Source organism: Elgaria multicarinata, chromosome 9 (genome assembly GCF_023053635.1).
Source record: "Elgaria multicarinata webbii isolate HBS135686 ecotype San Diego chromosome 9, rElgMul1.1.pri, whole genome shotgun sequence".
NCBI classification, from domain to species: Eukaryota; Metazoa; Chordata; class Lepidosauria; order Squamata; family Anguidae; genus Elgaria; species Elgaria multicarinata.
This window is the reverse complement of record NC_086179.1, coordinates 70,263,580-70,279,316: the sequence shown is the minus strand read 5'-3', so window position 1 is coordinate 70,279,316 and position 15,737 is coordinate 70,263,580. Positions and strand designations below refer to the sequence as shown.

The following is a 15,737-nucleotide window of genomic DNA, read 5'->3' as shown; positions in this document are numbered from 1 at the left end:
GCTCCTCCAGCACTCATCTTCATCTGATCAATTTCTATGAACTGTGCTATTAAATGCATGATAACCCTACTAGAGAAATAGGCAGAAATTCTATTTCTTTTTATTATTGTGGAACTGTTACAAGCCCTTTCTGCAAATTGTCTAGAAGCACAAGCGGTAAACAAGAGCCTGAAGAAAGCCTATAGGCTTTTCGCTCTCGCCGAGGAAAGTAAATGTTTGACAAGTAGATGGGAATTATATTAAATATCTAAGTATGCTGTATGTTAGCTGTATTAATAGACTCCTTGTTTTTAAAGTAGTTATTACAGTTGCAGTATAGTATCATTAATTACACTTGTCTAAATTTGGCATTTGGAAACTGGACATAGTATTTAACTTATTTATTTATTTTTATATACAACCTTACTAAAATCTTGGCATTAAAAGTCTGAAATAATTTTTGCCTGGTTCAGTTTTCGGTTCTTTTATCCCCAGATTTGTACTAGGTCATCACGTGCGACAACATCTTCAGAAACAGTAGCCGTGGTAAGTTTGTAGTCTGAAAATAAGCAAGGCCTTGCAGGATCAAAGCCTAATATAAGTTTTGCAGCACCTTTAAGTTGGAGAGAAGAAATAGCTGTAGATCTCAGCTTCTACAGGGAATCTCTTGTTATACAAGAAATAAGACTGAAAATCAGCATCCAGAATTTTGAGCAACATCAAACACAAATAATAAATATTTGTTCCTTTGGATATCTCTTTCCGCAGAGAGGCCCATGACTGTTTTATAATGTGCTCTGAAGAGCTCCTTTAGCGTTTCTTCTATATAAAGAAAACCCTTCATCAAGCAGCAGCACCAAATTAAACCAAACCAAACTGTGCAGGGCCAGAAATTTTGGCAAGTGTGCTAATTTCCTGAACGTGTTAAATTGTTGGAGGTGGTCTGAAAGTATTACAGCTGTTATTAGGCCAGCCAGCAGAACAAGATGATGACAGGAATAATTAGAACGCCCATGGCGCCTTCTGCTCATTGCTGGAAAAATTACAAATGTTCATGTCCCAGCAGCCTTCCCAGAATTTTATTAAAACAAATTTGCCGTATCAGGCGAGAGCAAAAATTCAGATATCACTGATGTAAATTCAAGTAATTGGCAAGATATTACATTGACTAGGGCCAGATTAAAATTCTAGTTTGTCAAAAAAACAGTTGGCATAGGTTTCTTTGCTATTTGTATATAGTAAAATCATGTGTTCTCTGTCCATGCAAGTACACTTATTCCAACTTTAAAATGTCCTGCAAATAGTGGGGTTTTTTTTTAAGTATGTTGTGAGATTGTTGGTGTTCCTAGAGTAATCAAATACTGGCTGTCCGTGACAGTTTCAGTTTATGGGCAAAATACAGTCACACATTACTTGTCAGGAAGTAAGAATAATGAATGACAGAATAACTAGAATCATTTTCTAATAAGAATAATGATTTAGATGTAAAAGAGGAAGAAGTCTTTCAATGGTGGATGAGAGCCATTGTATCCAAATCAGTGTCCAGAGAAAGAAAAAGAAAAATGTGGGGTTTTTTTGGTAATGGTTAAAATATCCAGCTCCTGTTTCTAAAGTCTGACAAGAAAGAGCAGTTTTAACAAAGAACTTTCTCTAGAGTTTTTCTCAGGTGATCACTTTTTTTTTTTGTCTTGCTAGCCTGTGGCCCCCAAGTACACCTACACTCCTCTCAATCATCTTAAAGCTGGGACTGTTGTCAACCTGTATGGTGCTGTGAAATTCTTCAAGCCTCCATATGTATGCAAAGGAACTGGTAGGTATTATTGAATACAGAAAATTCAAAATTATTAATCTTTTTTTCATTTTAATAAATACATGCAGCAAGTATGTTGTGGGCCAGTGGCTAATGTCTGTGATGAACCATCCAGTTCCTGCTGGTTGTTGGGATTCTTACGAAGAATGCTGGCCAAGGTAGACCTTGGTCTAATCCAGGAAGATGTTCTTAAAGTTCTCAAGCAGGCAGGCATATTTAGGGTCGATTAACATAGATTAAGCAGAGAAGGGCCGTAGTTCATCATCATCATCATCATCAGTTTATTGTGCTAGCCGAAGGCCATGACAAATACATCCATAGAAAATCATACAACTATAAAAGTATACAACAGTTTAAAATAACCAAGAGAACTATACAGACAAGCTTAAATTTACTGTGACTAAAGCTCTCATTTCGCTCAGCACTTTGAGTCTCTGTGGCAGTTTATAGCAATTTTATCTAGTTCTCTCTTCCTAATCTTTTTCGCTGCCAGTGCAAACAGGGCCACTTTATGAGTGACATAACTGTTGGTATCGCTAAGGAGGAAGAGAACTGTTTCTGCTTGGGCATTCATGCCTCCATATGTCAGCAGCGGTTTCAAGAGTCTCTCTCTTGGGTCCCTATACAGAGGGCAAGTTAACATATAGTGTGTTATGTCTTCCACTTGTTGTTGACCACAGATACATAATCTCGATTCAAATGGTACCTTGTGGTAGCGTCCATCCAGCACTGCAGTTGGCATCACTTGAAACCCCAATTCAATGAAAGCATTTCTCAGGGGCAGTGGCCTCAATTTGGACAGATAACATGCTCTATAGTGTTCTGTTTTTAGAAGAGGGAACCACCGAGAGAATTTAGAATTTTTAATAAGTTGCAGGTCCCTCCTGGAATCTACCCAAAAACACCAATCCCTTAGTTGCTTCTTATCCATGCCTAGAGCAAACTTCAATTCAGGGAGATGATAACTATGCTTTTGGAGTATTACTGTCCAATGACAATTGTTATCCATTTCTAGAAAACACTTGGTAGGAAGACGCTCATTTTGCAAGATGGCGATTCGTTTAAAATATTTTAGCTGCGCACTCTCAATTCTTGCCCTAACTGAAGGAGTACGAGCTTCTTTGCGCAAAAAAGCTGCAGGGGTACCAGATGGAAGAGAGAAAAGTTTTCGAAGGAAGTTGTTCTGCACAATCTCCAAGGCTTCGGTCGTGGTGTTGTCAGACCCCCAGATTTCAGACCCATAAAGCAGCTGCGTTATTACTTTGGTGTTAAAGATTTTTAGGGCAGGTTCGATCAACTGTCCCCCTTTATTATAATAAAACTTCATTAGAGCCCCTATAGTTTTTTGTGCTTTCAATTTCGCTGCCTCCCTATGCCCTTTCCATGAGAGGGACTCACTAAAGAGAATATCCAGATATCTAAATGAGCGAACCTGGTCAATGATCTGTTGGTCCAAAGTCCATTTGTGTGTAGGTCTGCGGCTGCCGAAGACCATTAAGGGCCGTAGTTCAGTAGCTGAGCAGATTCCTTGCATGGAAAAGGTTCAAACACTGGTGTGTCCAGATAGGGCCAGAAATGTCTGACGCCCTGGAAAGCTGCTTCCTGTCAGGGTAGAGCAGCCTCCCCCAACCTGGTGCTCTCCAGATGTTTCGAATTACAATTCCTGGTGTTTCCACATAGACCTATTGTCCGATTGGAGTCCACGAGGGGAAGAGTCTTCAGTGTGGTTGACCCCCCTCCTATGGAATTCCCTGCCTCTAGAAGTCAGGGAGGTGCCAACTTTGTATTCTTTCTGGCGTCCCCTGAAAACATCATTGTTCCAGGAAGCCTTCCCTTAATGATCAACCACAATTTATCTTAATAATAATAATAATAATAATAATAATAATAATAATAATAATAATAATAAATTTATTTCTTGCCCGCCTCTCCATTTTGATCGAGGCGGGGAACAACAATAAACGATAAAATACTTTATTAATACTTAATTAAAACATAATATACATTGCATTTTGTTTCTTTTAAAATGTACTTTTAATATGTTTTTATTCTATTTTATTCTGTCCATCACTCTGATATTCTGAATGAGGAGTGTTATATAAATATTGAAAATAAATTTTAAAAAACTCCCAGGATTACAACTCTCGTACTGGCTGGGGCTGATGGGAGTTGAAGTCTGAAACACCTGGAGGGCATCAGATTGGGGAAAGCTGGTGCAAGCGATGCTGAACTAGATTGAGAAATGGTCTGATGGTATAAGGCAGCTTCCTATGCCTTAACTATTAAGATATCCAGAGTATGTATTCGTTCATGTAAATTAAAAGCACATCAGTTGAATGTAGGGATTCTTGTGGTGGGGGAGTAGAGTATGCAATACTGAAGTCAGCCCAGTCTTTATTTAAGAGTATTGCAGAACTTACAGCCCAATCCTAAATATATTTCCTTGAAAAAATGCCACCGATCAATCCCATTTGAACTTAATTCCACGTCTGTGTGCTGAAGTTCGTGGCCTTGAATTTTCAGCATTCTGTGTACTGGTTGTGCCACTACAGTCTTCTGTGCAGTGCCTAGTATGATCTTGGTGCAAAATGCATGTTAAATGGCAAATCAAACCCAAACAGATACAAGCAGAACTAATATTAAAACACAAAAGTAAAGGTCCATGAACGGGAGAAAAAGTCCAGTTTGTCAGTACCTTTATTAAGACTAACCAAAATGCCACAAACGATTGTGCAAGCTTTTGAGTTCTCCAGAACTGTTTTCTGGACCCTTTCAACCTTACTGCATCCTCTGTTTTTGTACCACCCAGTCTGATGAAGAGTTCTAGAGAACTGAAAAGTGCAGTCTTTTTTGGCCTTTTGCTTGGTCCTAATAAATGTATTACCCAACCGTGGATTTTAGTATTAAGACACCCCACTATCCTCATGTCTACCTACAAAAAAACTCTAGAATATGATGATCACAAAAAACATCCGAAAGGCTTAGTACATATAATGGCAATATCTGATCTTCTAACCATGGTTAGAAAATGAGGAATGCACTATGGGTTGGCCTGCTCCTTCCCCTTTTCTTCTACTCCACCATGTCAATCCCCCACTTCTTTTTTCTTTTCTAACCACAATTAGGGTTACATATTGAGTGACATTATTGCTAACATTGGAAACTTCAAGCCAGTTTATGATCCTGCTTGAATCATGGTTGCAAACAGTATTTCATGCTAAACTTGGTTAATGATAACACCACTGCAGATACAACTCTAACTAGGGTAGGTCCAAATAGAAAGCAGGGGAAATTAATGTGCTAGGTTAGGAAGGCTGGAGATGGAGCAAGCGAGCCCATAGTGTGTGGCATTATCGTTAACTGTGATGATCTCCAAACCAAAATTAGCAAACATGATTAAGGTGGACCTGCAAACTGTGGTTCGGTTAGTGAAAACACTCCTGCAAATTTTACCCTAACCATGTTTAGCTTTGAAAATGAAAGGGATTAATGTATGAGAGATGCAAAAGAAGGAAATGCTGAAATCTATAGGCTAGCATGGTTAGGAGAAGGGGCAGCATAATGTTTTCATCAGCCATGTTCAAAGGATTTTCTACAGTTGGAGAGCAACCATAGAAGCAAATTTCTTCTCTGTGGTCTCTGTGCATTACTCTGAGCTGGACCTGATTTGGGAAACTTCTGTAGCTGAGGATCATTTTTGGCAGGGACCCTCCCCCACCGTCCTACTGCGCATGTTCCCGGGATTCCCGCCTTTGCCCTCAATTCTCTTTCAACTGCTGCTTCAGAGCTTCGCTCCAGGAGAACATGTTTTTCTCTCCCATGCTGAAGATTTTTTCTCTCGTTGGAATTTTTCCCTTGCTTTCTCCTTCTTTCCTATCCTTCTACCATTTTTTTTTAAAAAAATCATGTTAGACTGTCCTCGTTCTTCACTATGCCCCTTTTTCTCCATTCTTCGGGTCTTTTTCTCCTCGGAGAAGACAACCAGACTCCTCGCTTCTGGCTTCTGTGGCACTTAGAGCATAATTTTAAAAGTGCTGTCGTTGCAGGAGCAAACTTTCAATGCAACAATAAGAAGCTCAAGAACGGTTTTTTCTACCTTTTGTGATACACTAACAGAGGATAGTCATCCTTCATTGTAAATAGTGGGTTGAATCCAGATTTAGTCATGCATAATTAGTTGAAATCTTGGGGACTTAAGTTAGTCATGACTAACATCCCACTGATTTCAATGCATATGTACTCTAAACATGACTGATCTGGATCCAACCCATTGATTTAAAAAGGATCTGCATCCTTCAATTCTTTTGTTTAAAATTACAAATGATTTTAAAATATGAATACTAAAGCCCAAGGTAGTCTGTGATAATTGCTCCCAAACATAAAACTGTTGAAGTATTGAAAGATAAAAATGTTTCCACATTCCGGTTATGAAAAATTAGGAACAAAGTGCCATGAGGTACCATAATTTATATGTCAGACCTTTAAAAACGGATATGGTAATTAAATTTGGTATCAAGAGCTAGTAATGGTCCATCTGTTATTACAGATATTATACCATATGCTTTGTCTATTTTTCTGCAAAATGAAATTAAAATGAATATCATTAGTTTAATCTTACATTTGCTTATAAACTAAAATTAAATTGCAGGCATGAACCTGGAAAATAGCATTGGCTACTCTATAAATCTGTTTGTATCTTCAGTTCGGTTATCAGTTTTTGCAGAATTTATTTTGGGCTGATAGAACATTTATGGAAGGCTCACTCTCATAGGGACATCCTAAAATTGTCAATCTTTCTCGTAATACTATAAAATGGTTATCTCATATCCTGACAAGCAGACTGTAGCAGTCATGAAAATTATTTGAATATACCATTTCCAGAAAGCATAAGCATAGTTTTATTTGGCTTGTGAACCCTTCTGGGACAAAGATGTGTGTGTGTGTGTGTGTGTGTGTGTGTGTGTGTGTGTGTGTGTGAGAGAGAGAGAGAGAGAGAGAGAGAGAGAGAGAACAAAGGTAGGGAAATCTTCTTTGAGTCCTTGAAATAAATTGTGCCATAAATATATTAGCAAATAAAACACTAACTCTAACCTGTGCACAGGGCCGGGCAAAGCTGGTAATAGGCCCAGGCTAGATGGGAAATGTAGGCCCCATTTCAAACTGCTCATTAAGTATTTTTAATCAGTTCTAAACACATATGAACAAGAACAATTTATAAAAAAAGGTAATGGCAAGCACTTTTATTCCAGATGTATATAAGACATCACTTATTCACATTCAGAATGCTTTATGTGCTTCTCTTTGGGCAAATACATCAACAACAACAGAAAAATTAAGCAACTTTGCCTTGTCAATGTAGTACTGCTCACCCACTGGAGAGCTACGTTGTAACAAATCTTTACCAAAGGGTCATCCTTTGCCTCTACCAGGGGGACTCGGAGTAGGACCCCTCAAAATTGTATGCCCATGCCAACTGCCCCGCCCTCTCTGCCCAGCCCTGCCTGTGCACTGTCAATATCTGAATTTTCACTTTTTTAAAAAATAAAACAGATGGTTAGCTAGTTTAAGCTAGAGCAGATATGTAGCCCCAAAACTTTCTCCCAAAGAGTGCTATTCTAGATGGAAGTGAACCCCACAAGCTATGTCTCTGGTAATGGCTATAAGGTCAGGAAATACAGAAATGAGATGTTCATGACCTGCTAGAAAGAGAAAAATGTCAAAAGAGAAAAGAGGGCATTACTGGTCAAGCAAGCCTTATGAAGTATAGGAGGAGTTAATCAGTTACTGGGTGGTAAGAATGAAATTAGACAAGTGATCATGGAAACATGGGTTGAGAAGAAATACAGGTTGTGCAGATACAGAAGCCATCTTCCGGCAATCTAACCCTCACTCACTCCCCAGCATTCCTGTGTTCTGTGCAACATCTGAACAGTCAAGGTTCCCAATCATGTCAAAGCCAATCTGCGCAGCTACGCTTTGCTGATGCTGCACAGACTTCAGGGCGGGGTATGCAACACTAGGGGCAGAGCTAGCATGGATGAGGTGTGTTGCCACTCCCTCCTCTTTGCATGGAGCTGAGTATCTGAATAGGGCTTAGAGCAGCCTTCCCCAACCTTGGGCCTTCAAGATGTGTTGCACTGTAACTCCCAAAATTCCCAGCCAGCGTGGCCAATAGCCACGCTGACTGGAAATTATGGGAGTGGCGGTCCAACACGTCTAGAAGGCCCCAGGTTGAAGAACGCTGGGCCAGAGGATGCTGAAAATGGGCCGTAAACCTCACAAGCCTATACATGCCTACACAGAAGTAGGTCCCAATGTGTTCAGGGTAGCTTACTTCCAGGTCAGGGTGTATTGGATTGCAATCTAATCAGCTAAGGAGGGACATGAACCGCTGAAACTTGGAAGAATTTGCGTGTGAGTTTGGAATGGCGCAGAGTGGTAAGCGGTGGTTAATGCAGCCGAAACTCTCCCCACGGCCTGAGTTCGATCCCAGCGGAAGCTGGTTCTCAGGCAGCCGGCTCAGGTCGACTCAGCCTTCCATCCTTCCGAGGTCGGTAAAATGAGTACCAAAGCTTGTATCAAAGCTTCTATGGTTGTGAAAAAACCATATAATGGATACATAACTATTTTTCTTTCGGTTATATGGAAATTAATCAAATGGGCTTGTGTTTCAAGCTACTGTTTACTGTCTTACTCCTTTTGTCAAGATCCTATGGAACAGAAATGCTATTAAATGTGACACACATCTGTAGATCATAAGATGTTCTGCAAACATTTGACCATTTCAGAAATGGCCATATGGTTAAAAACTGAGGGGCAGAGGGAGCCTTGTACTCATTAAATTTTGTGGTGGGGCCCTTAACATTTTTTTAAAAGGGTAAAGGGGCAATGATTTGGCTAAAATTTTATTTGGGGCTTGAAGATGTCATAAAATGCCCCCACACCTTATGTCATGTGTCCATGTAGTTTCCCTTCTACATGCACTATACTCCAGAGTTTGTAGAACACCTAGCAGATGAAAAAAGTAAAATGACTATTAATGAGTTCCTGCAGATGAAATCAAATGCAACTTTGATACAAGTTATTTTATCACTGGTTAATAATCTCTGGGTCTTTTCTATATCGCAGTATAACAATATGTGAAATTGTCATCCTACAGCTAAGATGAAACTTTTAGATTCTTATGCTTCCGTATCTTTTAATGCTATGTTATACTGGGTCTGTACAGTTGAGAGAAGTGCATTCACTGTGAGACTCTCAGCCCTTAATTTTAATAGGGATCTTTCCCTTCTGTGGAGAGCTGCAGAGAGTTGAAACGATTGTGATTTTCTATACTTCCAAGATTGCAGGAGGCGTATTGCTGATTTTTGATATATTATTTCTGGACAGGCAGATCCTGTGGTTTCTCTTTCCTTAGTGTTTGTAGTTTTTCGTTTGGTTTTTTTAAAAAACAACTCTGAAAACCGAAAAGGTCATGTACCTAATGAATTACTGGAAGAAAGGGTATATCTCATCTGAATATATAAAATGGAAATTTTAAAAGCAACCTACGAAGACTTCACAGTTGATGATAGAAAATGGAACCCATGCAATGGCATTTGGTTCTAGGCTAGAGTTTCTATTGACACAGAAACAGTTTGCAGTTTCAGCTGCTCCTGTGTGGGTGTAATATTTCCATTTTACCTACTTTTGCTGTTAAACCAAGCAGACTTACAATAGCTGTTCAGTAGATATGTTGTCCAGGTGAATACAGACAGTTCAGACTTTCAGATAATTTATGTGGTGTGTTATAACGTGCTGCTCATGCCATGTCAATGGTTTATGCTATTCTGAAACAATAGCAAGGCAATCGGATTATTTCATGGAATTGTAAATTTGCACATTTAATACAAGATCGCCTATCGTAGTGTCCAGTTACCTAAACCACCAGCATACAGTGTCGATCTCGGCAAAATGCTTGTCTGATTTATACCCTGCCTTTCTACCAAAAAATGGCACTTAAGGCAGTTTGCTATCCGGTTGCTTCATTGAAATGCATATGAATAAAAACTAGCTGTCCACTGACATGTCATTGGGATGCAGGTAACAGGATGTAGCTACTACATTGTAGGGGAAAGTTGAGAATAGACCACACAATGAAAACTGTATAGCAGAACAAAAACAGTTTCTCTGTGATTAGTGTGTTTATCCCTTCTGTGTAGATGGAAAACCAGCAGGGAAAAAACCTCACTTGGTTTAATGAATAGTGTAATACTTACATGAGGTTCATGCTACAGTATTTATTAACATTAAATTAGGATGATAAAATGAAAGTTTCCCTGCCTAAAGAACATAATCATAGGAGAGACAATTATAGTGAACAGCTATTTCTGGGGGGGAAATTGTCATTTTCTTCCTCCTTCGCTGCATGGATATTGCTTGCTGTATTGGCTATCGCATAGTCTTCAGTCTTCTTAGGAAAATAAAATGGAAGCATTTTAAATAAGAAAAGTAAATAGCTATTATAAACCAGCCTCCATTCTGTTGTTTGATGCACAGTTTACAAACATAGCTGGTTAGCATTTATCTAACCAAATGCTTCTGCTGGTAGTTTAAACAGTTCAGTCCTATATGTGTCTACTTGGGAGTAACACACTTGGATTCAGTGAGCCTTACACCCATGTAAACATGTATAGGATTGCAGCCTGAAATCTCTGAAATGGCTTTCCCGGTTTAAAAATAATAATAAACTGTGTTAAACATTCCCATGTAAGTGTTAAGAATTAGGCAAATTTCGTTTTCATGAGGTGAGCCAATTGTTGGAATAATATAAGCACTTCAACACACACGTGGGATGGGCTGTGCCAAGCAACTTTGCCCCTCCCCCCAGATATTATGTGTGCTGCTTAATTTTTTCTCCCAAGAGTCCGTGCATACAGCGCAAATGTTTACATGTACAGCTGCAGATACAGACGCTTCCATGCAAGCCAGAATTCCAATAGTCCAGGGTGGTCACCCATGTGGAAGTCTCTGTATGTGCAGCTGTACCCTACCCGGTTCCATTTTCTGTAAACCTCTGATTGTTGTGAGGTGGGAACCTAGTCTAATGAGCTATTTAGGGGTTACCAAAACAACTGGTTTATTGTTGGGTTAACTGCTAGCTTGTTTTGGTAACGCTTAAATAGCCCACCTTACTGGGTCAGTCTGTGCTTTGGTTTAAAAAAACTGGGGAGAGGACATTTTTAAAAAAATAAATAAATCCCTTTTTATTATGAATATCAACAGAACAGAAAATACATCGTGAAAAAGAAAAGAGAGAGGGGAGGAAAGGGAGAGAGTTATACATAGGTTTCAAGAAAAGGGGACCAAATATCCATGTATGTATCCACTTGCAAGTTGTGCCTACTGTATATAACATCTGTTCAAAAGTTGTAAGTGTTATTAGGTCCTCAATCCATTGCATTATGGGAGGTGGGCATTTGTCCTTCCAACGTGATAATATAAGTCTTACCTGGCAGGGGAGGCACCATGATCACGAGGGGGAGGGCATTTGACACGCCTACAGCATAACAAGTGATACCAAAATATTTTGACTGGCCTTCGTAGTATGCATGTTGACTTGGGCCAGATCTACACCAAGCGGGATATGACACTTTGAAACCCGTATATGGAGTGTGTCCTGCACCCCAAAAGTTGTCACTACTGTCCAAAACTGTTTTAAAGCAGTAGTGTAGATCCTGCCTTGGTATGGTGGTAGGGCTGTGTCGTTTGGTGCTCTGTCTCAGGCAGTAAATGTCTTTGGAGCATGATGTTGAGAATATGATGAATTTGTGGAGCTTTTTATTTGACTGCAGTTCTGTGAGCCAAAGGGGAGCTTGTTTTTGGAGTTTGTATCTGCAATCCCATGTGCTACATGTTTTAAAGCAAAAATTAAAACAGGTTATTAGAGTGCTAGGAAGAGCCTTCAGCTGTAGAAAGTCCCTTCAGAGATGCATGCTGCCCAACATGTTAAAACAACAACGGTGCAATAGATTTTTTATAAGCATTCATTGTACTTTAATACCAGATTCTAGTAATCCTTGAGGATATATTAGCATTAACTTTGCACTGTTGAACTGACACAGGTTTTTTTTCCTCAAGCAATGTGCGGTCCCTTGTTTAGTGGAAGTATTTTATACTCTGCATTCTGTTTTACTTCTCCGAACTGAGTTAACCCCATAGTGATGCAGAGCTGTAAATTTAAGCAGCCGGACTGTTTGTCTAGGTTTAAAAAGATTAAATTTCATTTCGAGTTACCTTAAAACTTGTATATCTTGCTAATGTGCAGTTTCTTGACACTGTTCATTAAAATGTGGTATATATTGCGTAGGCATAGAACTAGCAATTAAAACATATACATTTCAAAAACCTATGAAAAGAAATAAAGGGGTTTTTTTTAAAAAAAACCTCAGGCATGCCTGAGTTCTTCTTAATTAATCTCACTTATCACTTACAGTTGAACTTATTCTGTGTCATGGTCACATTAAGGTCTTCTGAAGCCCCTAGGTAGATTTATGGTAAGCACCTGGCATTATGTTGAATGTTTACTGAAACAGCTTGATGCCTTGGTAAACTAAATGGTTTTCTGTAATCCTTAGCACGCCATTAGGAAAATTGTACACCTATTTGTTGAACATGTCGTTTTGGGGGTTGTTCAGAAGTTAACTACTTTTCACCTTTATCCAGGCAGTGCATTCAGCAACAGTTGCAGAGAATTGTATTTATTTATAATGGATAATATAGATGATTATTTTCATGGGGTTTTTGATAAAAGACGGCTTGGAAATACCATCAGGCTTTAGAATGAAACTCCAAGGCAATTTGCACTTAATCATACAGAGGAAATTAGGTGAATTGCTCAAGATTGTTTTTAGTACATAACAGGAAGTTTAATCTTCCTTCTATTATGTTTTAAGATTTATATGAAGTTTGCACTATTTAAAATATAAATGACTTCCATAGTAGTGGGCAACTCTAGCAAACTATATTGAAAAATGGTCACGTTTTAAATCAAATTTTACTTTATTTCTACTAATCACATAATTACCTATTTACGTTCTTTCCCCCCTCTTCCTAATAGTGCATATAGGTAGAATAAGCATACCCTTTACCATTGGTAATTTACATTTTTAAAGAAGAACTGTCCCATTTATAATTAAAGAAATATTTTAATCCACACTGGCAGAGGTTTAAGCTTCCCTGCATTATTTGATTCTTTCTTGTATTCAGGTGGTTGCATCTTCCCGAGAGGAAAGGGTGTGAACTCTCAGTAGCCCTTGATGTTTTGGCTAGTGATCTTTCCTTGCTATAGCTATGGCAGGACATTGGAACATTTTTGGAAGATAAGATGTTGAGCTGACGGAAGTTAGATTTCTCTGCTGCTAATTGCCTAGGTTCTATTACTTGTTTTATGAGCATTATAAAAATTAGTTTGTCCATCATCACATCCTACAGTTCCACTGTGGCTCTTCAGGCCAAACAAGGTTGCCTGCCTATGTTTTATGATCTTCTGAATCAGGGGCACTAAGGGGATGGCAAGGGAAAAGTGATGAAGTAATAAATTGGCCTTCCCAAGCTTGGTGTCCTCCTGATGTGTTGGACTACAGCTCTCACTACTCCCAGCCAACATTGGCCATGCTGGAGATGATGAGGGCTGTAATACAAAGCAGCTGTATCAGATTTAGCTCCTGAATGTCTGTAGCATTTGTGCATCCTCTGTAGGAAGTGGTGTATACCAGAATAGAATGTTGATCTGCAGCATGAAGTGAGAAGTACAAAGGCTTCACATAGTGAGCTCCTGTTGAGAGCTGACACAACCCAGGAGTGTTGATATATGTGAACGAATTTGCTAAATTTGCCAAAATCCATGGTGGGTTCTGCTCATGCAGTCCTCCAGATCTGCCACCGATTTTGACCAGGAATTATTTTTTGGCAGCAGAGTTAAGGCTAATATGGTTATTTCCCAGAATATACTTGTGCCTTCTGATTAATTGCTCCTGCTCCATCCTCAGTTTGTTTGTTGTGATGTCTAAAGCAGGGATTCTGGATTGCATTTCACTGAACAAGCTAAAGTCATAAGCCAGCAACAATCCACGGTTTATGACTCTGGATTGTTCAGGCAGAGACAATCCAGAATCCCCAATTCGGATGTCATGATAAACCATGGACAGAGGGTCTGTTTCTGCTTGTAGGAGGAGCCAAACAGGAACAATTGGGGAATGACCACCAGCACACTGTTCATTAACCTAGGGTTCTTGAGTGTTATTCTGATGCCTTATTCTGATGTCCAAACATGGCCACTGAACATTAGACTGAATTTCTGCATGCCACACTATCCTCATTCTTATCTCATGTCACAAAGCACCATGATCATGTCACAGTTGGCAACTAATAGGATCGGCTCACCATTGAACTTGCTACCTTATCTGTTTTTAGCTTCTGTGCTTTTAAAATATTTGCTCTTCAGTGTTAAGGTTTATGTAAGTAATTTTATAGCAGTTCCAGCCCAGTTCACATCTGTCTACATGTCACAGAGAGGTCATGAATTTTGTAACAGAAGTAGGTGTAAAACTGCAGAATATCTGACTCATAGATCTTCTCAGGATATTGTACTGCTTTGTTCAAGGCATCTGGAAATCTATAATCTAGTCTGTGTATTTGTTTTAATACAAGTCATTTTATTTCATGGAAAGGAAGATAAAAGAATATGATCCTTTGGCATGATAACTCATGCCCATAGAAATATGTTGCCTTGTTTTTCACTTCTGTGTTGTTGTTGTTGTTTACAGATTATTGTTCAGTGATAACCATTGTGGACCAATCCAATGCCAAGTTGATATGCTCACTGTTTAACTCAAACAGAAATGCCCTTCCAGAAATCTACAAAAATGGCGACATAGTTCGATTTCACAGAATAAAGGTAATCTTAGTGCTTTTACTGTTTGTTGTGGAGAGAAAGCTGTGTTGTAGCAGGCTCGTAGTGAAAAGAGCAGTCCATTCTTCATATCCATTTTAGTAAGACACAATTCTGTATGTATATAGAGCTGCCATTCTTGGTGAGGGGAGTGGAAGATACATGAATGCATGTCTCTCTTTTCCATCTCTTAGTTGGTAATAGATGAATATCCCCATAGCCCTTGTGAATCAGATAAGCTGGCGCCTCCTTAAAATAGTCTGTGCATACAATGTGGGTGTGTATTTTTGTGTGACCTGAAGTTACTGATGATATGCTCAAAGAGAAGGTAGGTCAATTGTTCCTTTTAAGTATTCTGTTTCTATATTTTTTTATATGAAAGCTTTCTCTTCATTAAGGAAGGACAGACGTTCATAAAATTAATCTAGAGGAATCTTGTGTTGCCCTTTTTCTTGGTCATTGTTCTGTCCTCCCTCTTTCATTTGTAGAGCCTTTGGGTTGTATTCAAGGCTAGGCCCCATTAGAGCAGACCCATTGAAATGAATAGAATTTAAATTAGATTAACATTGGATACCATTCATTAGCTTTAACTCTTGTTCTGCTATTTTAGCAGAACATTCACAATCCCAGAACCTGGCAAGCCTTCCACTTCCTCCACTTTTCAGCATATTTGCTTTTTAACGTGGTGTTTATGAGCATGGTTTTGCAAATTTAGCAAGTGGAAGGCTGCAGAGAATAATTTACATACATGCACGTTTACTTGGAAGTCAGTTTCACGTGGTTCAGTGGAGATAAATGTGCATATGATTGCATCCTTAGAGTCTCTTTGGGGCTCTTGCATTAAGAGAAATCTGTCTCCTTATGAAGTTCTTCAGACAGAAGAAGAACCTCTGTCCTTCTAAGGTCCAGCCTATTCTTCACTGTTAAAGAAATCATCTCCCAGGATGTGCAAGCTTTAATTTCCTGGGCATTAATTGGAGTTGAATGGATACAGAGCTGCAGTCAGTAACTTTTCCT

The 15,737-nt window shown here is 39.1% G+C and overlaps 1 protein-coding gene across 3 annotated transcripts in view; it reads left to right on the top strand.

The window, feature by feature from the left end:
• The window catches only part of POT1 (protection of telomeres 1), a 66,560-nt gene that overhangs the window by 15,779 nt on the left and 35,044 nt on the right, over positions 1-15,737 (top strand). For all 3 annotated transcript variants that reach the window (XM_063134075.1, XM_063134074.1, XM_063134076.1), the window contains exons 5-7: positions 475-525; positions 1,675-1,789; positions 14,596-14,726. In XM_063134075.1, coding sequence (XP_062990145.1) covers positions 475-525; positions 1,675-1,789; positions 14,596-14,726 — 297 coding nt within the window. The remainder of the gene's footprint in view (positions 1-474; positions 526-1,674; positions 1,790-14,595; positions 14,727-15,737) is intronic.